This window comes from Oryctolagus cuniculus, chromosome X, assembly GCF_964237555.1.
Source record: "Oryctolagus cuniculus chromosome X, mOryCun1.1, whole genome shotgun sequence".
Lineage (NCBI taxonomy): Eukaryota > Metazoa > Chordata > Mammalia > Lagomorpha > Leporidae > Oryctolagus > Oryctolagus cuniculus.
The window spans coordinates 102,149-123,174 of NC_091453.1; the positions used below are offsets into that span (position 1 = coordinate 102,149).

The window sequence follows — 21,026 nt, forward strand, 5'->3', positions numbered from 1 at the left end:
TGGAGACCCGGATGTGGCCCTGGAGACCCGGGTTTAGGCCCTGGGGGACCCGGGTGTGGCCCTGGGGGACCTAGATGTGATCCTGGAGACCCGGATGTGGCCCTGTGGGACCCGGATGTGGCCCTGGAGGGACCCGGATTTGGCCCTGGAGGGACCCTGATGTGGCCCTGGGGGACCCGGCTGTGGCCTGGGGGACCCGGATGTCACCCTGGAGACCCGGATTTAGGCCCTAGGGACCCTGATGTGGCCCTGGGGGACCCGGCTGTGGCCCTGGGGGACCCGGATGTGGCCCTGGAGACCCGGGTGTGGCCCTGGGGACCCGGATGTGGCCCTGGAGACCCGGATTTAGGCCCTGGGGGACCCGGATGTGGCACTGGGGACCCGGATGTGGCCCCGGGGGACCCGGATGTGGCCCTGGAGACCCGGATGTGGCCCTGGGGAGCCAGATGTGGCCCTGGAGGGACCCGGATGGGGCCCTGGGGGACCCGGATGTGGTCCTGGAGAGCCGGATGTGGCCCTGGAGACCCGGATTTAGGCCCTGGGGGACCCGCGTGTGGCCCTGGGGGACCCGGATGTAACCCTGGAGGGACCCGGATGTGGCCCTGGAGGGACCCGGATGTGGCCCTGGGGGACCCGGATTGTGGCCCTGGGGGACCCGGATGTGGTCCTGGAGACCCGGATGTGGCCCTGGGGGACCCGGATGTGACCCTGGAGGGACGAAGATGTGGCCCTGGGGGACCTAGATGTGGCCCTGGAGACCCGGTTGTGACCCTGGAGACCCGGATTTAGGCCCTGGGGGACCTAGATGTGGCCCTGGGTGACCCTGATGTGACCCTGGAAGGACCCGGATGTGGCCCTGGGGGTCCTAGATGTGGCACTGGAGACCCGGATGTGGCCCTGGAGCCCCGGATTTAGGCCCTCGGGGACCCGGATGTGGCCCTGGGGGACCCGGGTGTGGCACTGGGCGACCTAGATGTGGCCCTGGAGACCCGGATGTGGCCCTGTGGGACCCGGATGTGGCCCTGGGGGACCTAGATGTGGCCCTGGAGACCCGGATGTGACCCTGGAGACCCGGATGTGACCCTGAGGGACCCGGATGTGGCCCTGGGGGACCCGGATTTAGGCCCTGGAGGTCCTAGATGTGGCCCTGGAGACCCGGATGTGACCCTGGAGGGACCCGGATGTGACCCTGGAGAACCGGATGTGGCCCTGGGGGACCCGGATTTAGTCCCTGGGGGACCCTGATGTGATTCTGGAGGGACCTGGATGTGGCCCTGGGGGACTCGGGTGTGGCCCTGGAGACCCGGATTTAGGCCCTGGGGTCCCGGATGTTGCCCTGGAGACCCGGATTTAGGCCCTCGGGGACCCGGATTGTGGCCCTGGGCGACCTAGATGTGGTCCTGGAGACCCGGATGTGGCCCTGGAGACCCGGATGTGACCCTCGAGGGACCCGGATGTGGCCCTGGGGGTCCTAGATGTGGCCCTGGGGACCCGGATGTGGCCCTGGAGACCCGGATGTGGCCCTGGAGGTACTAGATGTGGCCCTGGGGGACCTAGATGTGGCCTTGGAGACCCGGATGTGGCCCTGGAGCCCCGGATTTAGGCCCTCGGGGACCCGGATGTGGCCCTGGGGGACCCGGGTGTGGCCCTGGGGGACCTAGATGTGGCCCTGGAGACCCGGATGTGACCCTGGAGACCCGGATGTGACCCTGGAGGGACCCGGATGTGGCCCTGGGGGACCCGGATTTAGGCCCTGGAGGTCCTAGATGTGGCCCTGGAGACCCGTATGTGGCCCTGGAGACACAGGTGTGGCCCTGGGGGACCCGGATGTGGCCCTGGGGACGTGGATGTGGCCCGGGGGACCCGGATGTGGCCCTGGAGACCCGGATTTAGGCCCTGGGGGACCCGGATGTGGCTCTGGGGGACCTAGATGTGGTGCTGGAGACCCGGATGTGGCCCTGGAGACCCGCATTTAGGCCCTGGGGACCCGGATGGGGCCCTGGGGACCCGGATGTGGCCCTGGAGGTCCTAGATGTGGCCCTGGGGGACCCGGTTGTAGCCCTGGAGACCCGGTTGTGGTCCTGGAGACCTGGATGTGGCCCTGGGGGACCCGGATTGTGGCCCTGGGGGACCTAGATGTGGCCCTGGAGAACCTAGATGTGGCCCTGGAGGAACCGGATGTGTACCTGGGGACCCGGATGTGTCCCTGGGGGTCCTAGATGTGGCCCTGGGGACGCGGATGTGGCCCTGAGGGACCCGGATGTGGCCCTGGGGGTCCTAGATGTGGCCCTGGGGGACCTAGATGTGGTGCTGGAGACCCGGATGTGGCACTGGGGGACCCGGATGTGGCCCTGGGGGACCCGGATGTGGCCCTGGGGGACCCGGATTTAGACCCTGGGGGACCCTGATGTGACCCTATAGCGACCCGGATGTGGCCCTGGGGGACCCGGATGTGGCCCTGGGGGTCCTAGATGTGGCCCTGGGTGACCTAGATGTGGTGCTGGAGACCCGGATGTGGCACTGGGGGACCCGGATGTGGCCCTGGGGGACCCGGATTTAGACCCTGGGGGACCCTGATGTGACCCTGGAGGGACCCGGCTGTGTCCCTGGGGGACCCGGCTGTGGCCCTGGGGGACCAATTGTGGCCCTGGAGGAACTGGATGTGGCCCTGGGGACCCGGATGTGGCCCTGGAGACCCGGATGTGGCCCTGGGGGATAAGGATGTGGCCCGGGGGGTCCTAGATATGGCCCTGGAGACCCGGATGTGACCCTGAGGTACCCGGATTTGGCCCTGGGGGATCCGGATGTGGCCCTGGGGGACCCGGATTTAGGCCCTGGGGGTCCTAGATGTGGCCCTGGAGACCCGGATGTGACCCTGGGGACCCGGATGTGGCCCTGGGGGTCCCATATGTGTCCCTGGGGGACCCTGATGTGGCCCTGGGGACCCGGATGTGACCCTGGAGGGACCCGGATGTGGCCCTGGGGGTCCCATATGTGGCCCTGGGCGTCCTAGATGTGGCCCTGGGGGACCCGGATGTGGCCCTGCGGGTCCTAGATGTGGCCCTGGGGATCCGGATGTGGGTCTGGGGGTCCTAGATGTGGTCCTGGAGACCCGGATGTGGCCCTGGGGGACCCGGCTGTGGCCCTGGGGGACCTAGATGTGGTCCTAGAGACCCGGATGTGTACCTGGGGACCTGGATGTGTCCCTGGGGGTCCTAGATGTGGCCCTGGGGACCCGGATGTGGCCCTGAGGGACCCGGATGTGGCCCTGGGGGTCCTAGATGTGGCCCTGGGGACCCGGATGTGGCCCTGAGGGACCCGGATGTGGCCCTGGGGGACCTAGATGTGGCCCTGGGGGACCTAGATGTGGTCCTTGGGGTCCTAGATGTGGCCCTGGGGGTCCTAGATGTGGTCCTGGAGACCCGGATGTGGCACTGGGGGACCCGGCTGTGGCCCTGGGGGACCAATTGTGGCCCTGGAGGAACCGGATGTGGCCCTGGGGACCCGGATGTGGCCCTGGAGACCCGGATGTGGCCCTGGGGGATAAGGATGTGGCCCTGGGGGACCTAGATGTGGCCCTGGGGGACCCGGATGTGGCCCTGGGGACCCGGATGCGGCTCTGGGGTACCCGGATTTAGGCCCTGGGGACCCGGATGTGGCCCTGGGGGACCCGGATGTTGTCCTGGAGACCCGGATGTGGCCCTGGGGGACCCGGATTGTGGCCTGGGGGACCTAGATGTGGTCCTGGAGACCCGGATTTACGCCCTGGAGAGACCTGGATGTGGCCCTGGGGGTCCTATATGTGGCCCTGGGGGTCCTAGATGTGGCTCTGGTGACCCGGATGTGGCCCTGGGGACCCGGATGTGGCCCTGGGGGTCCTAGATGTGGCCCTGGGGGTCCTAGATGTGGTCCTGGAGACCCGGATGTGGCCCTGGGGGACCCGGAAGTGGCCCTGGGGGACCGTGATGTGACCCTGGGGTACCCGGATTTAGACCCTGGGGAACCCTGATCCGACCCTGGAGGGACCCGGATGTGGCCCTGGGGACCCGGCTGTGGCCCTGGGGGACCTAGATGTGGCCCTGGGGGACCCGGATGTGGCCCTGGGAACCCGGATGTGGCCCTGGGGGACCCGGAATTAGGCCCTGGGGACCCGGATGTGGCCCTGGAGTGACCCGGATGTGGCCCTCGGGACCTAGATGTGGTCCTGGAGACCCGGATTTAGGCCCTGGGGACCCGGCTGTGGCACTGGGGGACCCGGATGTGGCCCTGGGGACCCGGCTGTGGCCCTGGGGGACCTAGATGTGGCCCTGGGGGACCCGGATGTGGCCCTGGGAACCCGGATGTGGCCAAGGGGACCCTGAATTAGGTCCTGGGGACCCGGATGTGGCCCTGGAGTGACCCGGATGTGGCCCTCGGGACCTAGATGTGGTCCTGGAGACCCGGATTTAGGCCCTGGGGACCCGGATGTGGCACTGGGGGACCCGGCTGTGGCCCTGGGGGACCCGGATGTGGCCCTGGGGGACCTAGATGTGGCCCTGGGGGTCCTAGATGTGGCCCTGGAGACCCGGTTGTGACCCTGGAGGGACCCGGACGTGGCCCTGGGGAAACCGGATGTGGCCCAGGAGACCCGGATTTAGGCCCTGGGGGACAAGGATGTGGCCCTGGGGGACCTAGATGTGACCCTGGAGGGACCCGGATGTGGCCCTAGGGACCGGGATGTGGCTCTGGGGACCCGGATTGTGGCCCTGGGGGACCCGGATTTAGGCCCTGGGGGACCTAGATGTGGTCCTAGAGACCCGGATTTAGGCCCTGGGGGACCCGGATGTGTCCCTGGGGACCCGGATGTGTCCCTGGAGACCCGGATTTAGGCCCTGAGGGACCCGGATGTGGCCCTGGGGGTCCTAGATGTGGCCCTGGGGGACCCGGATGTGGCCCTGGAGACCCGGATGTGGCCCTGGGGACCCGGATGTGGCCCTGGACCCGGATGTGGCCCTGGAGGGACCCGGATGTGGACCTGGGGGTCCTAGATGTGGTCCTGGAGACCCGGATTGTGGCCCTGGGGACCCGGGTGTGGCCCTGGAGGTACTAGATGTGGCCCTGGGGGATCAGGATGTGACCCTGGGAGACCCGGATGTGGCCCTGGAGACACAGATTTAGGCCCTGGGGACCCGGATGTGGCCCTGGGGGACCCTGATGTGACCCTGGAAGGACCCGGATGTGGCCCTGGGGGTCCTAGATGTGGCACTGGAGACCCGGATGTGGCCCTGGAGCCCCGGATGTGGCCCTGGGGGACCCGGATGTGGCCCTGGAGGGACCCGGATGTGGCCCTCGAGGGACCCGGATGTGGCCCTGGAGGGACCCAGATGTGGCCCTGGAGACCCGGATGTGGCCCTGGGGGACCCGGATTTAGGCTCTGGGGGACCCTGATGTGACCCTGGAGGGACCCAGGTGTGGCCCTGGGGGACCCGGGTGTGGCCCTGGAGAACCCGGATGTGGCCCTGGAGGGACCCGGGTGTGACCTTGGAGGGACCCTGATGTGACCCTGGAGGGACCCGGATGTGGCCTTGGAGACCCGGATGTGGCCCTGGAGACCCGGATGTGGCCCTGGGGGACCCGGGTGTGGCCCTGGAGACCCGGATGTGACCCTGGAGACCGGATGTGGCCCTGGAGGACCCGGATGTGGCCCTGGGGGACCCGGATGTGGCCCTGGAGGGACCCGGATGTGGCCCTGGGGGACCCGGATGTGGCCCTGGAGACCCGGATGTGGCGCTGGAGACCCGGATGTGGCCCTGGGGGACCCGGATGTGGCCCTGGGGGACCCGGATGTGGCCCTGGAGACCCGGATGTGGCCCTGGAGGGACCCGGATGTGGCCTTGGAGACCCGGGTGTGGCCCTGGAGAACCCGGATGTGACCCTGGGGGACCCGGATGGAGTTGACTCCGTGATCATATTTCTGTGACGCGTCTAAGCCGTCGTCTACCCTCACGAACCCAGAAACAACTTACGAGTTGACAGTGTCGGAGGGTCACGTGACTAAGACCGAGCGTCTGGGAATAATAACTGATGGAATCGAAACGGAGCGAGAAGGATCCAACGCGGGACACACGCCGACTCAGAGTGACCAGCACCCTGACCTGCACTCTGGCCTCGGAATCAGCCCTTAAGCCATTCGGATCCGGCTGAAACGCCCATGAGGTCAGAGGTCAGGCTGACCCCCTGTGACCCAGCTCAGTGTCCACGTCTGCAGAGGTCAGAGGTCAACGACGCCATCTGGGTCTCCCGTGTGACTGGCACGACCTCAAGTACTTCGGCCATCTTTTTTTTTTTTTTTAGGATTTGTTTTATTTATTTGAAAGAGTTACAGAGAGAAGTAGAGACAGAGAGAGAGAGAAAGAGAGAGAGAGAGAGTCGATCAACAAACAGGAGAGTCGATCAACAAACAGAGAGGAGAGAGAGAGAGAGAGACAGAGGAGAGAGGAGAGTTGATCAACAAACAGAGAGAGAGGAGTCGATCAACAAACAGGAGAGTCGATCAACAAACAGAGAGGAGAGAGAGAGAGAGAGACAGAGGAGAGAGAGAGGAGAGTCGATCAACAAATAGAGAGAGAGGAGAGAGTCGATCAACAAACAGGAGAGTTGATCAACAAACAGGAGAGTCGATCAACAAACAGAGAGCAGAGAGGGAGAGAGAGGGGTCTTCCGTCTGCTGGTTCTCTCCCCAGATGGCTACCACAGCCGGAGCTGTGCCGATCCGAAGCCGGGAGCCGGGAGCTCCATCCGGGTCTCCCACGCGGGTGCAGGCTCGAGGACGTGGGCGCCATCTTGTGCTGCTTTCCCGGGCACGTCAGCAGAGAGCCGACCGGAAGTGGAGGAGCCGGGACTCGAACCTGCGCCCCAGTATGAGCACTGCTTTAACCGTCTTGATCAGAAACAGTTCAAAAAAAAATTAATTAATTAATTAATTAATTAAAATAATAAATAAATAAATAATTTAAAAATATAATAAATAAAATCTAAAAAAATAAATAAAGTTAAAAAATAATGAATAAATAAAATTCTAAAAATAAATAAATCTAAAAAATAAAGAAATAAAAAATTAAAATAAAAATTTTAAAAATTAAAAATTAATAAATAAAATTAAAAATAAATAAATAAAATTAAAAATAATAAATAAACAATAAAATAAATAATAAAATTAATTAATTAATTAATTAATTAAAAATAATAAATAAATAAAATTTAAAAATAATAAATAACTAATTAAAAATAATAAATAAATAAAATTTAAAAATAATAAATAACTAATTAAAAATAATAAATAAATAAAAATAAAAATAAATTAAAATAAAAATTAAAATAAATAAATAAATATTTAAAAAATAAATAAATAATTAAAAATAATAAATTTTAAAAAATAATAAATGAATAAATAAATAAATAATTAAAAATAAATAAAATTTAAAAATAATAAATAAATAATTAAAAGATCAATAAATAAATAATTTAAAAAACTAAAAAGCAAAGAGTTCGCGGCCGGACACCTGCAGCAGGATGACTCGCTTCAGGCGCGAGCGAGCGCAGCCCCCCCCCCAGATCCTTCTGCGCATGCGCCCGCGGCGTCCGGCGGAAGCTCCGGGTCCCCCGCGTACGTGCTCTGATGGGTGAGTTTGGATTGGCTGAGCTGTCCGCGCCGTCCCGCCCCTGAACCGGAAGTTCTCTCGGGCCGAGCGCGGCTCCGATTGGCCTGGCTCTCTGGCCCCGGGCCACTTCCGGTCCAGCTCGCCTCGCCTGGCCCCGCCCCGCCTCCCCAGCCCCGCCCACCTCCCCTGGCCCCGCCCACCTCCCCGGCCCCGCCCCGCCCACCTCCCCTCTCCCCGCCTCCCCTGGCCCCGCCCCGCCGGCCCGGCTCGGCTGCGGCCGGCCGCCATGTTGTTCCCTGTGCTCCGCCGGCCCCGCCCCGCCTCCCCGGCCCCGCCCCCGGCCCCGCCCACCTCCCCGGCCCCGCCCCTCCAGCCCGGCAGGGCTCCGGCCGGCCGCCATGTTGTTCCCTGCGTTCCGCCGGCCCCGCCCCGCCTCCCCGGCCCCGCCCCCGGCCCCGCCCACCTCCCCGGCCCCGCCCCTCCAGCCCGGCAGGGCTCCGGCCGGCCGCCATGTTGTTCCCTGCGTTCCGCCGGCCCCGCCCCGCCTCCGCCGGCCCCGCCCCGCCTCCGCCGGCCCCGCCCCCGGCCCCGCCCACCTCCCCGGCTCCGCCCCTCCAGCCCCTCTCCGCTCGGGCGGCCGCCATGTTGCTCCCTGCACTCCGCCGGCCCCGCCCCACCTCCGCCGGCCCCGCCCCTGGCCCCGCCCACCTCCCAGGCCCCGCCCCTCCAGCCCGTCTCGGCTCCGGCCGGCCGCCATGTTGCTCCCTGTGCTCCGCCGGCCCCGCCCCGCCTCCGCCGGCCCCGCCCCCGGCCCCGCCCACCTCCCCGGCCCCGCCCCTCCAGCCCGTCTGCTCGGGCGGCCGCCATGTTGCTCCCTGTGCTCCGCCGGCCCCGCCCCGCCTCCGCCCGCCTCCGCCGGCCCCGCCCCCGGCCCCGCCCCCGGCCCCGCCCACCTCCCCGGCCCCGCCCCCCGGCCCGTCTCCGCTCTGGCCGGCCGCCATGTTGTTCCCTGTGCTCCGCCGGCCCCGCCCCGCCTCCCCGGCCCCGCCCCCGGCCCCGCCCACCTCCCCGGCCCCGCCCCCCGGCCCGTCTCCGCTCCGGCCGGCCGCCATGTTGCTCCCTGCGCTCGGGACGGCTCCGTCCGCTCCCGCCGCCCGCGTCCCCGCTCTGCGCGCTCACACGAGGTGACGGGTCGGGGCTCCGGCGGGGGCGCGCGGGGGGCGGGTCGGGGGCGCGCGCGCTGCCTGCTCGGGACTCGGGGGCGCGCGGGGCGGGGCGGGGCGGGGCGCGGCGGGAGACGGGACGGCGGGCTTTTTTTTTTTTTTTTTCAAGGTCGCGCAGGTCACGGGGGGGGGCAGAGCGCGGAGTCAAAGCAGGTCACGTGGTCTGTTTTTTTTTTGAAAAAAACTGAGAGAAAGGTCACGTGGTTTTGGGGCGTGCCTTTGGCCTCCCACGCGCATGCGCAGGGCGTGTTGGCCGAGACCCGGAAGTAGTTTTGAGTTCACATAAAGTCCGCGCGTTCCCAGTTTGCTGAGACGTTGTGTTTTGTCGACTGCGTTTCCCGGCGCCATTAGAGACGGACGTTGTGTTTTGTCGTCGGCCTTCCCGGCGCCATTAGACGCGGTCGTTAAGGTTTTTGTTCTGCAGTTTGTGAACGTGTCACGTTGATTCTTTTTTTTTTTTGCACATTGAACCATCCCTGCCTGCCGGGGGTGGATCCTAACACCGGGCCTTGTTGTTGTTGTTGTTATTATTATTATTATTAGGTGCTCACTAGGTCGTCTGAATTGAATGTCATTTTCTTTTCTTTTTTTTTTTTTCTTTGCAGACCGTGATGCTGGACGATTAAGGTAAGATTCGCGATGTGCGTACGTGGTGTGTTGAGTGACTAAACGAACGTCGTTGTAGTCTGATAGTCAATCCACACTGCGGAGTGTGCGTCTTCAGAGACCATTTTTAGGTAGAATTTTCACAGGAACGCAGCAGGCTGTTTTTAGTCGTTTAACCAAAGACAGCTGAAAGGATTTTACGCCTTTTAGTGGAAAAAAAAAAAGGTAAAAAAAGGGAATATGATATTGTATGAAAAATTGCGTTGCCCGTGTCCCTCGTGCAGACATGAAAGTCTGTCTGAATTCGCACCCGGATCAGCCAGCTTGTGTCTGGCGTCTGGAGAGAGAAAGAGAGAGAGAGAGAGAGAGAGAGAGAGAGAGAGAGAGAGAGAGAGAGAGAGAGAGAGAGAGAGAGAGAGAAGGGCTGGAGACTTCAACGTTCCTGGCATGAGGGCCGCCATCTTGGAACGCCGGCAGGAGGGCCGCCATCTTTGAATGCCGGCACCGTGCGTGGATTTCCCGCACGAGGGCCGCCATCTTGGAACGCCGGCGCCGTGCATGCATTCCTGGCGTGGGCGGGGCTGGCGGTGGCCCCCATGACGTCACGGTGTTGGCAGTGATGAGTGACACGGGGGCGGGGCCGGCGCAGCCCCGCCCCCTCCTCCGTGGGCGGCCATGACGGTCCTCAGGGTTCTCCCAGCATGCCCCTGGGCGGGCCGGCGGCGGCTCCCAGCATCCTCTCGGGCCAGTGGAGGGTGAGGCGGAGCCGCGTGGGCGGGGCCTGCAGGGGGGGGCGGAGACAGAGACGGGGTCGGGTGGGGTTGCGGGGCATGATGGGAGCCTCCTGGAACATGGGTGAGCCCCAGGGCATGCTGGGAGCCCTGTCACCTGCTGGACTTGGGGTGGAGTCCTGGGGCCCCGGAGCATGCTGGGAGCCTCCTGGACCCTCGACTCGCCCCAGGGCATGCTGGGAGCCTCCTGGACTTTCGACTCGCCCCAGGGCATGCTGGGAGCCTCCTGGACCCTCGACTCGCCCCAGGGCATGCTGGGAGCCTCCTGGACCCTCGACTCGCCCCAGGGCATGCTGGGAGTCCTCTGGTCTGCAGTGCCCCTGCCTGGCAGTGGAGCATGCTGGGAGCCCGGGATCCAGCCCAATGCATGCTGGGAGTCCCCACCCCACCCCGATGCATGCTGGGAGCCCCATCCCACCCTGATGAATTCTGGGAGCCTCTACCAAAACCGATGCAAGCTGGGAGCCCAGTGCACCTGCCGGCTCTAGGGCCCGCTGGGAGCCGCATGCATTCCTGGCGTGAGGGCCGCCATCTTGGAATGCCGGCATGAGGGCCGCCATCTTGGAACGCCGGCACTGTGCGTGGATTTCCGGCATGGGGGCCGCCATCTTGGAACGCTGGCAGGAGGCCGCCATCTTGGAATGCTGGCGTGAGGGCCGCCATCTTGGAACACTGGCAGGAGGCCGCCATCTTGGAATGCTGGCGTGAGGGCCGCCATCTTGGAACACTGGCAGGAGGCCGCCATCTTGGAATGCCCGCGCGAGGCCGCCATCTTGGAACACCAGCCGTTGACGCCTCTCTCTCTCTCCCCCCCGCAGGGTCCGAGCGTCCCGGAGGGCGGCGGCGGCAAGATGGCGGGCCGGCCGTCGCTGCTGAAGCTGGTGCTGGTGGGCGACGGCGGCGTCGGCAAGAGCTCGCTGCTGAACCGGTCGTCGGATTTGAATACGTGACTTGGACGAGGTGACCCGGATGTTAATAGACGAGGTGACCCGGATGTTAATGAAGGAGGTCACCCGGATGTTAATTATTAATTATAATAAAAAAAAACTTGACTGTTCTAGAACTTTTTTAATGGTCGTCTGATTTAAATATGCGACTTGGAGCTAACGGACGAGGTGACCCGGAAGTTAACGGACGAGGTGACCCGGATGTTAATGAAGGAGTAATGACGGACGAGGTGACCCGGATGTTAATTATAATTTTAAAAAAACTCGGCTGTTCTAGAACTTACACTCGGCTGTGTTGTGACCTTTTTTTTTTTTTGTTCTTTTTTAAACATGACGTCACCAGGCCGCCCGGCTGGCGCGGGGGTGGAGCCGGTAAAGCCGCCCTCTCTCCCCTCTCTCTCTCTCTCTCTCTTTCTCTCTCTCTCTCTCTCTCTTTCTCTCTCTGTCTCTCCCTTTCAAGTACATAAATGAATCCTTTAAAAAAAATGAAAAAAAAAAAATAAAGCCGGGTCAGCGGTCCATGTTTCGCTAGAATTGATGTTTACGTGGTATATGAAGGCACGTTGATCGACTGCTTGATCGACTGTGGGGGAGGAGCGATTTGTGTTAGTTTTTTTGAACACGTATCAGTCACGTGATTCAAAATCAGCACAAGGAACGAATAAACGACCCTTGTCACTCCGCGCGTACTGGTGGAGGCGGCCATCTTGCCGGTTTCCCGTGTCCGCACACGGGAGCCTCCGCACACACACACGCACAGTCTGTGGGTCCAGATTTCCTGAGGAGGACGCCACACCGGATCCGAGCCCGTGTGGACGACCTGCAGCCGGGACTCGAACCCGCGCCCCTGCGGGATGTCACTTTGTGCGCCCTGGGAGGCGGCAGGCGATGGGGGGACCCCGCCCCTACGCCTGGCTGTTGCAGGCATTTGGGGAGAGACTCTGAGATCTCTTTCAAATAACATGTAAAATCTTTAAAAAACGGCCACCATCTTGGACAAACATCTTTATTTTATTTAAGAAATCAAATAAATAAAAAACGGACGGTCACAGCTTTACACCAGGATGAGACTAAGCTCACTCAGAAGTGAATCCAAACACAATTCGAGGGCCGACAGCCAGCCCGGACTGTGTTAGTCGCTTTATATATAGTTTTTAAATACGACATGTAATTACACTGATCACATTACACTAAGTATAAACGGAATAGAATCTACTATCACATTACACTAAATATAAACGGAATAGAATACAATCTACTATATTTAAATAGACTCAGACTGCGAGGAGGAGTTTTTTTCGGGCCGTTTAATCGAGTTATTCGCAACGTCCACAAATATCACTTTAATCCGGAATTTTCCGGCTTCAGCTTAGAAGGTGCTTCTTGCCCAAAAACTGAACTTTCCTGTCGAAGGCGCTGGAGCGGACGGGGGAGTCGGGCTCGTAAAACGGGTTCATCGCGAACTGCGGGAGGAGGAGGAGGAGGAGGCGGCCGTGAGCGCGTCGCAGGGCCCGAGCGCGTCGTCAAGGTTTACACGGAAAACCGCCGGTTTGCGGCGGTCGGGACCGGCCGCGGTCGGTGTGGGGAGCCCCGAGCCCGCCGCACGCACGCACCTTGATGTAGAGCCCGTAGACGTCCGGCTCGGGAGACGCGGTTCTGTATTCGCGATTCAGTTTTGGGGTTTATCTCTTACCTGAACCATTGTTTCCTAGAATAGTAGGAAAATATCAAAATGGTAATATCTTATAAATAAGTAAAATATTAAAGTAAATAAAATAAATATTAACATAATAAAATATTAAAATCAATAAAGTGAATAAACAAAAATATAAATAAAATAATAAAATAAACAAGTAAAATATAGTAATATAATTAAACAATAAATATTAAAGTAAATAAAATGTTAACGTAAATAATAAAATACTAAAATAAAAAAATAAATAAAATATATTATAATAAATTAAAATAAATAAAACAAAAAATATTAATATAAACAATAAAACATTAAAATAAATAAAACAAAAGTATCAATATTAAACAAATAAAACAAGTAAAAATATCAATATAAACAGATAATAAAATATTGAAATAAATAAAATCACTAAAATATTTAAACAAATAAAAATTAATATAATTAAAACATTAAAATAAATAAAAATATTAATATAAACAAATAATAAAATATTGAAAAATAATAAAATATTAAAATAAATAATAAAATATTGAAATAAATACATCAATATAAATAATAAAATATTAAAATAAACAAAGGTGGCATCATGGGAAAATGTGTTCACAGTGATCTGAAGAAGACAGTGTTGCATCATGGGAAAGTGTTTCTGGACTGGCCAGGTTCACTTGTCGGCCATCTTGGAATGTGTGTGCACTGAGTAGGCCCCCTGCAGGTGTGACGTCACACTGAGTAGGTCCACACTGCAGCGTTCGCTGTTTCCTTTAGAACGAGCTGAGATTTGCTTTGTCAGCAGAATTACCTGAAGCGGGAGGCTCAGTGTCCCGCAAACGTCTTCATTCATCATTCAGCATGTGAAATGGCCGCCTCGTTCTTTTTTTATCATTTAACATGTAAAATGGCCGCCTCGTTCTTTTTCTTTATCATTTAACATGTAAAATGGCCGCCTCGTTCTTTTTCTTTATTATTTAACATGTGAAATGGCCGCCTCGTTCTTTTTTTTATCATGTAACATGTAAAATGTCCACCCCGTTCTTTTCTGTCATTCAACATTTAAAATGTCCGCCTCGTTCTTTTTCTATCATTTAACATGCAAAATGTCCACCTCGTTCTTTTTCTATCATTCATCATGTAAAATGTCTGCCTCGTTCTTTTTTCTATCATTCAACATGTAAAATGTTCACCTCGTTCTTTTCTGTCATTTAACATTTAAAACGTCCACCTCGTTCTTTTTCTTTATTATTTAACATGTAAAATGTCCGCCTCGTTCTTTTCTGTCATTCATCATGTAAAATGTCTGCCTCGTTCTTTTTTCTGTCATTCATCATGTAAAATGGCTGCCTCGTTCTTTTTCTTTATTCATCATGTAAAATGGCCGCCTCATTCTTTTTTCTGTCATTCATCATGTAAAATGTCCGCCTCGTTCTTTTTTCTGTCATTCATCATGTAAAATGGCTGCCTCGTTCTTTTTCTTTATTCATCATGTAAAATGTCCACCTCATTCTTTTTCTATCATTTAACATGTAAAATGGCTGCCTCGTTCTTTTTTCTATCATTTAACATGTGAAATGTTCACCTCGTTCTTTTCTGTCATTCATCATGTAAAATGTCTAGCTCGTTCTTTTCCTTTATTATTTAACATGCAAAATGTCCGCCTCGTTCTTTTTCTATCATTCATCATGTAAAATGTACAGCTCGTTCTTTTTCTTTATTATTTAACATGCAAAATGTCCGCCTCATTCTTTTTCTATCATTTAACATGTAAAATGTCCACCTCGTTCTTTTTTCTATCATTTAACATGTAAAATGTCTGCCTCGTTCTTTTTTCTGTCATTCATCATGTAAAATGGCCGCCTCGTTCTTTTTTCTGTCATTCATCATGTAAAATGGCCGCCTCGTTCTTTTTCTCTATTCATCATGTAAAATGTCCGCCTCTTTCTTTTTTCTGTCATTCATCATGTAAAATGTCCGCCTCGTTCTTTTTTCTTTATTCATCATGTAAAATGTCTGCCTCATTCTTTTTTCTATCATTTAACATGTAAAATGGCCGCCTCGTTCTTTTTTCTGTCATTCATCATGTAAAATGGCCGCCTCGTTCTTTTTCTATCATTTAACATGTAAAATGTCTGCCTCGTTCTTTTTTCTGTCATTCATCATGTAAAATGGCCGCCTCGTTCTTTTTTCTGTCATTCATCATGTAAAATGTCTGCCTCATTCTTTTTTCTATCATTTAACATGTAAAATGGCCGCCTCGTTCTTTTTTCTGTCATTCATCATGTAAAATGGCCGCCTCGTTCTTTTTTCTGCCATTCATCATGTAAAATGTCTGCCTCGTTCTTTTTTTCTATCATTTAACATGTAAAATGTTCACCTCGTTCTTTTCTGTCATTCATCATGTAAAATGGCTGCCTCGTTCTTTTTCTTTATTATTCATCATGTAAAATGTCCACCTCGTTCTTTTTCTATCATTTAACATGTAAAATGGCTACCTCGTTCTTTTTTTCTATCATTCATCATGTAAAATGGCCGCCTCGTTCTTTTTCTATCATTTAACATGTAAAATGGCCGCCTCGTTCTTTTTCTATCATTCAACATGTAAAATGGCTGCCTCGTTCTTTTTCTTTATTATTCATCATGTAAAATGTCCACCTCGTTCTTTTTCTATCATTTAACATGTAAAATGGCTACCTCGTTCTTTTTTTCTATCATTCATCATGTAAAATGGCCGCCTCGTTCTTTTTCTATCATTTAACATGTAAAATGGCCACCTCGTTCTTTTTTCTTTATTCATCATGTAAAATGGCCGCCTCGTTCTTTTTTCTTTATTCATCATGTAAAATGGCCGCCTCGTTCTTTTTCTTTATTATTCATCATGTAAAATGGCCGCCTCGTTCTTTTTCTATCATTCAACATGTAAAATGGCTGCCTCGTTCTTTTTCTTTATTATTCATCATGTAAAATGTCCACCTCGTTCTTTTTCTATCATTTAACATGTAAAATGGCTACCTCGTTCTTTTTTTCTATCATTCATCATGTAAAATGGCCGCCTCGTTCTTTTTCTATCATTTAACATGTAAAATGGCCACCTCGTTCTTTTTTCTTTATTCATCATGTAAAATGGCCGCCTCGTTCTTTTTTCTTTATTCATCATGTAAAATGGCCGCCTCGTTCTTTTTCTCTATCATTCATCATGTGAAACGCCCTCCTCGTTCTCGTCCCCGCCAGGTGCTGACTGAGCGGGACGTGCTCCAGCTCGTGGGAATCCGCCCGCCGTCCGGCCTGCACGCGTCCCTGGTAGGCGTCCCGCCCGCGGCTGCTCCGGCCTGTTCGTTCCGGTCGTCAGCCGGAATCCGCACAAAACACTCTCTCCTTGCAGGTGTCTGCAGCCGACAGAGACGCCGGAGCCGGTAGGCGTGTGCTGTCGCGTGAGAGAGCGTGTTCATGCGTGTGACGTGTACCATCAGATAGTCGCTCAACACACTTCAGTTCCTTTCTGGCCGTACCATCAGATAGTCGCTCAACACACTTCAGTTCCTTTCCGGCCGTACCATCAGATAGTCGCTCAACACACTTCAGTTCCTTTCCGGCCGTACCATCAGATAGTCGCTCAACACACTTCAGCTCCTTTCCGGCCGTACCATCAGATAGTCACTCAACACACTTCAGTTCCTTTCCGGCCGTACCATCACATAGTCGCTCAACACACTTCAGTTCCTTTCCGGCCGTACCATCACATAGTCGCTCAACACACTTCAGTTCCTTTCTGGCCGTACCATCACATAGTCGCTCAACACACTTCAGTTCCTTTTTCGTAACACGGCGAGGTGGACGATGTGGCGTGTGTGGCTCTCCGTCCGTTGACACGTCACGGTTGTGTGCGCCCGCCCGCGTCCGTGTGTCCCGATTCAACGTGCGGTTTTGTTTTTTTTTTTTTTAAACAGCCGAAAAGCTCCGGCTCATCGACGACGCGTTCGCCGACGCGAAGTCCCGGCACCCGAAGACGGCGTCTCTGGACGCAAAGTTGAGCGACTACAAGAGGGACTTGGAGGAGCAGCTGCGGGCGGAAATGCGCCAGAGGGTGAGCGTCGTCCCGGCGGTGTCGATCAACAACCGTTTCGTGTCTGTGTGTCGATCAACAACCGTTTTGTCGATCAACAACCGTTTCGTGTCTGTGTGTCGATCAACAACCGTTTTGTCGATCAACAACCGTTTCGTGTCTGTGTGTCGATCAACAACCGTTTTGTCGATCAACAACCGTTTCGTGTCTGTGTGTCGATCAACAACCGTTTTGTCGATCAACAACCGTTTTTCTAGCGACTGACGGAAGTCGGTGTTTTGCAGCTGGAGTATCTGCGAGAGACCGAGATCGCGAGAGTCAAGATGGAGGAGAGGCGGCGGCGCGAGGAGGCGGAGCTGACGCGGAGGGCCGACGCCTTCGAGCTGTGAGTGACGGGCGGACGCGGCCAGACGGTGACTCAGCACACACGCAGAGACGATGACTCAGCACAAACCAGGTCAGACGGTGACTCAGCACGCACGCGGTCGGAGATGATGACTCAGCACAAACGCAGTCAGACGATGACTCAGCACAAACAGGTCAGAGACGATGACTCAGCACAAACGTCAGAGACGATGACTCAGCACAAACGCAGACAGACGATGACTCAGCACGGACGCGGTCAGAGACGATGAGTCTTCCTCCATGAATTCAAGATGGCCGCTGACCACGTGACCGTCCCAGGTCGGGGCGTCCGTCAGCCACGTGATGCGTCTGCCTCAGTTTCTCAGTTCGGCCTGCGCGTGTCCTTGTGCTTTCAGGAGCCGGAAGCAGCACGAGGAGGAAACGAGTCACGAGCGTTTGTGGACTGACTTCACGAGCGTTTGTGGACTGACTTGATGAGCGTTTGTGGACTGACTTGACGAGCGTTTGTGGACTGACTTCACGAGCGTTTGTGGACTGACTTCTTGACGAGCGTTTGTGGACTGACTTCACGAGTGTTTGTGGACTGACTTCACGAGCGTTTGTGGACTGACTTGACGAGCGTTTGTGGACTGACTTCACGAGCGTTTGTGGACTGACTTGATGAGCGTTTGTGGACTGACTTGACGAGCGTTTGTGGACTGACTTCACGAGCGTTTGTGGACTGACTTCTTGACGAGCGTTTGTGGACTGACTTCACGAGTGTTTGTGGACTGACTTGACGAGCGTTTGTGGACTGACTTGACGAGCGTTTGTGGACTGACTTCACGAGCGTTTGTGGACTGACTTGACGAGCGTTTGTGGACTGACTTGACGAGCGTTTGTGGACTGACTTCACGAGTGTTTGTGGACTGACTTGACGAGTGTGGACTGACTTCACGAGCGTTTGTGGACTGACTTCTTGACGAGCGTTTGTGGACTGACTTCACGAGCGTTTGTGGACTGACTTCACGAGCGTTTGTGGACTGACTTGACGAGTGTGGACTGACTTCACGAGCGTTTGTTGACTGACTTCTTGACGAGCGTTTGTGGACTGACTTCACGAGCGTTTGTGGACTGACTTCACGAGCGTTTGTGGACTGACTTCACGAGTGTTTGTGGACTGACTTCACGAGCGTTTGTGGACTGACTTCACGAGCGTTTGTGGACTGACTTCACGAGTGTTGGGGACCGAGTGGAGGGTGCTGGGGACTGAGTTCCCAGCACCTTCCGCGCTGAGTCCTCCCCCGTCGCAGGCGCCAGCTTGAGCTGAAGGTCGCGGGAGCCGACGACGAGCTGCAGCACGAGACGGAGAGTGAAGGTGGTTCTGAGTGCGAGTCTCTCCACTTCTCTCATCCGGGACACAGCAGGGAGCTCTCTCTCTCTCTCTCTCTCTCTTTTTCTCTTTCTCTCTCTCTGTCTCACCCGCTGACCCTTGACCCCACCCTGTCACGTGTGGGGTAGTGGTCAGCAGGCCGGACGCGGCGTCCGTGAGTCGGTCAGCAGGCGTGATGTGGCGTCCGTGAGTCGGTCAGCAGGCGTGACGTGGCGTCCGTGAGTCGGTCAGCAGGCGTGACGTGGCGTCCGTGAGTCGGTCAGCAGGCGTGACGTGGCGTCCGTGAGTCAGTCAGCAGGCGTGACGTGGCGTCCGTGAGTCAGTCAGCAGGCGTGACGTGCCGTCCGTGAGTCGGTCAACAAGCCCGACGTGGCGTCCGTGAGTCGGTCAGCAGGCGTGACGTGGCGTCCGTGAGTCGGTCAGCAGGCGTGACGTGGCGGCCGTGAGCCGTGGCGGCGCCTGCGCTCGCGGGGACGCGCCGTGTGACGTGCGGTTTCCTTGCAGGACGAGCCGTCCGTCTGCAGGAGGCGCTCGCGGCCGTCAGCGCGAGACAGACGGAGCTCGGCCCGCCCCCGCCCCGCGTGAGGGAGCGCGAGGTGATCGCGGCTTTTTATTGAAGTAGTCTGCAGCATGCAAATTTCTGATTAACATTTCATTTAAATAGTCTTGAATATGCAAAATTCTGATTAATATGCAAATTTCTGATCAACATTTTATTTAAGTAGTCTTGAATATGCAAATTTCTGATTAACATTTTATTATTGAAATAGTCTTGAATATGCAAATTTCTGATTAATGGTTTGATAAAATAGCATTTAATATGCAAATTTCTGATTAACATTTTATTTAAATAGTGTTTAATATGCGATTTTCTAATTAAGGTTTTTTATTGAAACAGTCTTTAATATGCAAATTTCTAATTAAGGTATTTTTTTAAAATAGTCTGTAATATGCAAATTCCAATTTTAGTCACATTTTTTTTGACTCACATGACGTGTTCAGGCTGTTTGTCATGTGACTGAGAAGGTGCTGGGTCAGCTTAACTCAGTACTCAGTGTCACACGGGGGTGCTGGTCAGGTTAACTCAGTACTCAGTGTCACAGGGACTGTGCAGGGAGGGGAGGTGATGACTTAGCTAACTCAGTACTCAGTGTCACACGGGGGTGCTGGTCAGGCTAACTCAGTACTTAGTGTCACAGGGACTGTGCAGGGAGGGTGCTGGTCAGGTTAACTCAGTACTCAGTGTCACACGGGGGTGCTGGTCAGGCTAACTCAGTACTCAGTGTCACAGGGACTGTGCAGGGAGGGTGCTGGTCAGGTTAACTCAGTACTCAGTGTCAGTTGCAGGTCGAGTTGGAGTCTCTGAGGGCCCAGCTGCTGGCAGTGACGGAGCAGAACCGAGTGCTGAGCGAGAGGGTCAAGGACACGTGCGATGACTCAACAAAAATCAAAGACACGAGTGGTGACTCAGCAAGGATCAAAGACACGAGCGGTGACTCAGCAAAAATCAAAGACACGAGCGGTGACTCAGCAAAAATCAGAGACACGAGCGGTGACTCAGCAAAAATCAAAGACACGAGTGGTGACTCAGCAAGGATGAAGGACACGAGTAATGACTCAGCAAAAATCAAAGACACGAGCGATGACTCAGCAAAAATCAGAGACACGGGTGATGACTCAGCAAAAATCAGAGACACGAGCAATGACTTAGCAAGGATGAAGGACAGGAGGGATGACTCAGCAAGGATCAAAGACACGAGCGCTGACTCAGCAAAAATCAAAGACACGAGCGATGACTCAGCAAGGATCAAAGACACGAGGGATGACTCAGCAAAAATCAAAGACACGAGGGATGACTCAGCAAAAATCAAAGACACGCGCGATGACTCAGCAGAAATCAAAGACACGAGTGATGACTCAGCAAAAATCAAAGACACGCGCGATGACTCAGCAAGGATGAAGGACACGAGCGATGACTCAGCAAAAAGCAAAGACACGAGCGATGACTCAGCAAGGATAAAAGACACGAGCGGTGACTCAGCAAAAATCAAAGACACGCGTGATGACTCGGCACTGAAGGCGGAGCGGCTGGCGCTGCAGGCACAGAACCAGCTCCTGAGACGGCAGCTGGCGGACAGCCGGAGCGAGAACGTGCGTCTGCTGAGCCGTACGTCGCGTGCGGTGGGCGAGTGTTCACTGTCTTGAGTCAGGAAGCTTCTAGAACGTTCTGTACCCAGAATTCCTTCCTGCTGGTTCTGCACGATTCACTGTCGGAAGGAAGATTTGAGAGAGAGAGAGAGAGAGAGAGAGGGGAAGGGCTTCCTTTGCCGTTGG

The 21,026-nt window shown here is 55.4% G+C and overlaps 2 protein-coding genes and 3 long non-coding RNA genes across 6 annotated transcripts in view; 3 read left to right on the top strand and 2 right to left on the bottom strand.

Annotated features, from left to right (window-relative positions):
• Positions 1 to 6,316: 6,316 nt before the first annotated feature.
• On the bottom strand, positions 6,317 to 7,622 carry LOC138847707 (uncharacterized). The gene is made up of 2 exons (XR_011385652.1): positions 7,542 to 7,622; positions 6,317 to 6,919 (listed from the first exon to the last, which is right to left on the bottom strand). It is a non-coding gene; the product is annotated as an uncharacterized lncRNA (long non-coding RNA).
• A 1,058-nt stretch (positions 7,623 to 8,680) lies between these two features.
• On the top strand, positions 8,681 to 11,323 carry LOC138847708 (uncharacterized). The gene is made up of 3 exons (XR_011385653.1): positions 8,681 to 8,824; positions 9,469 to 9,490; positions 11,079 to 11,323. It is a non-coding gene; the product is annotated as an uncharacterized lncRNA (long non-coding RNA).
• On the bottom strand, positions 10,093 to 10,643 carry LOC138847709 (uncharacterized). Its single transcript, XR_011385654.1, has 2 exons — positions 10,532 to 10,643; positions 10,093 to 10,452 (listed from the first exon to the last, which is right to left on the bottom strand). It is a non-coding gene; the product is annotated as an uncharacterized lncRNA (long non-coding RNA).
• A 4,730-nt stretch (positions 11,324 to 16,053) lies between the features above and the next one.
• Positions 16,054 to 20,316, top strand: LOC138847689 (centriole and centriolar satellite protein OFD1-like). Its single transcript, XM_070067156.1, has 5 exons — positions 16,054 to 16,191; positions 16,274 to 16,304; positions 16,839 to 16,975; positions 17,239 to 19,288; positions 20,028 to 20,316. The coding sequence occupies exons 1-4, from the start codon at positions 16,054 to 16,056 to the stop codon at positions 17,341 to 17,343; spliced, it is 411 nt and encodes a 136-aa protein (XP_069923257.1). The 3' UTR covers positions 17,344 to 19,288; positions 20,028 to 20,316.
• LOC138847712 (leucine-rich repeat and coiled-coil domain-containing protein PF3D7_0703800-like) overlaps positions 20,289 to 21,026 on the top strand; it is a 946-nt gene continuing 208 nt past the window's right edge. Inside the window, exon 1 of one of the 2 annotated variants that reach the window (XM_070067254.1) lies at positions 20,289 to 20,843. In XM_070067254.1, the coding sequence (XP_069923355.1) occupies positions 20,289 to 20,843 (555 nt within the window). Of the gene's footprint in view, positions 20,860 to 21,026 lie in introns of both variants that reach the window. The other variant, XM_070067253.1, reaches the window with a different exon arrangement.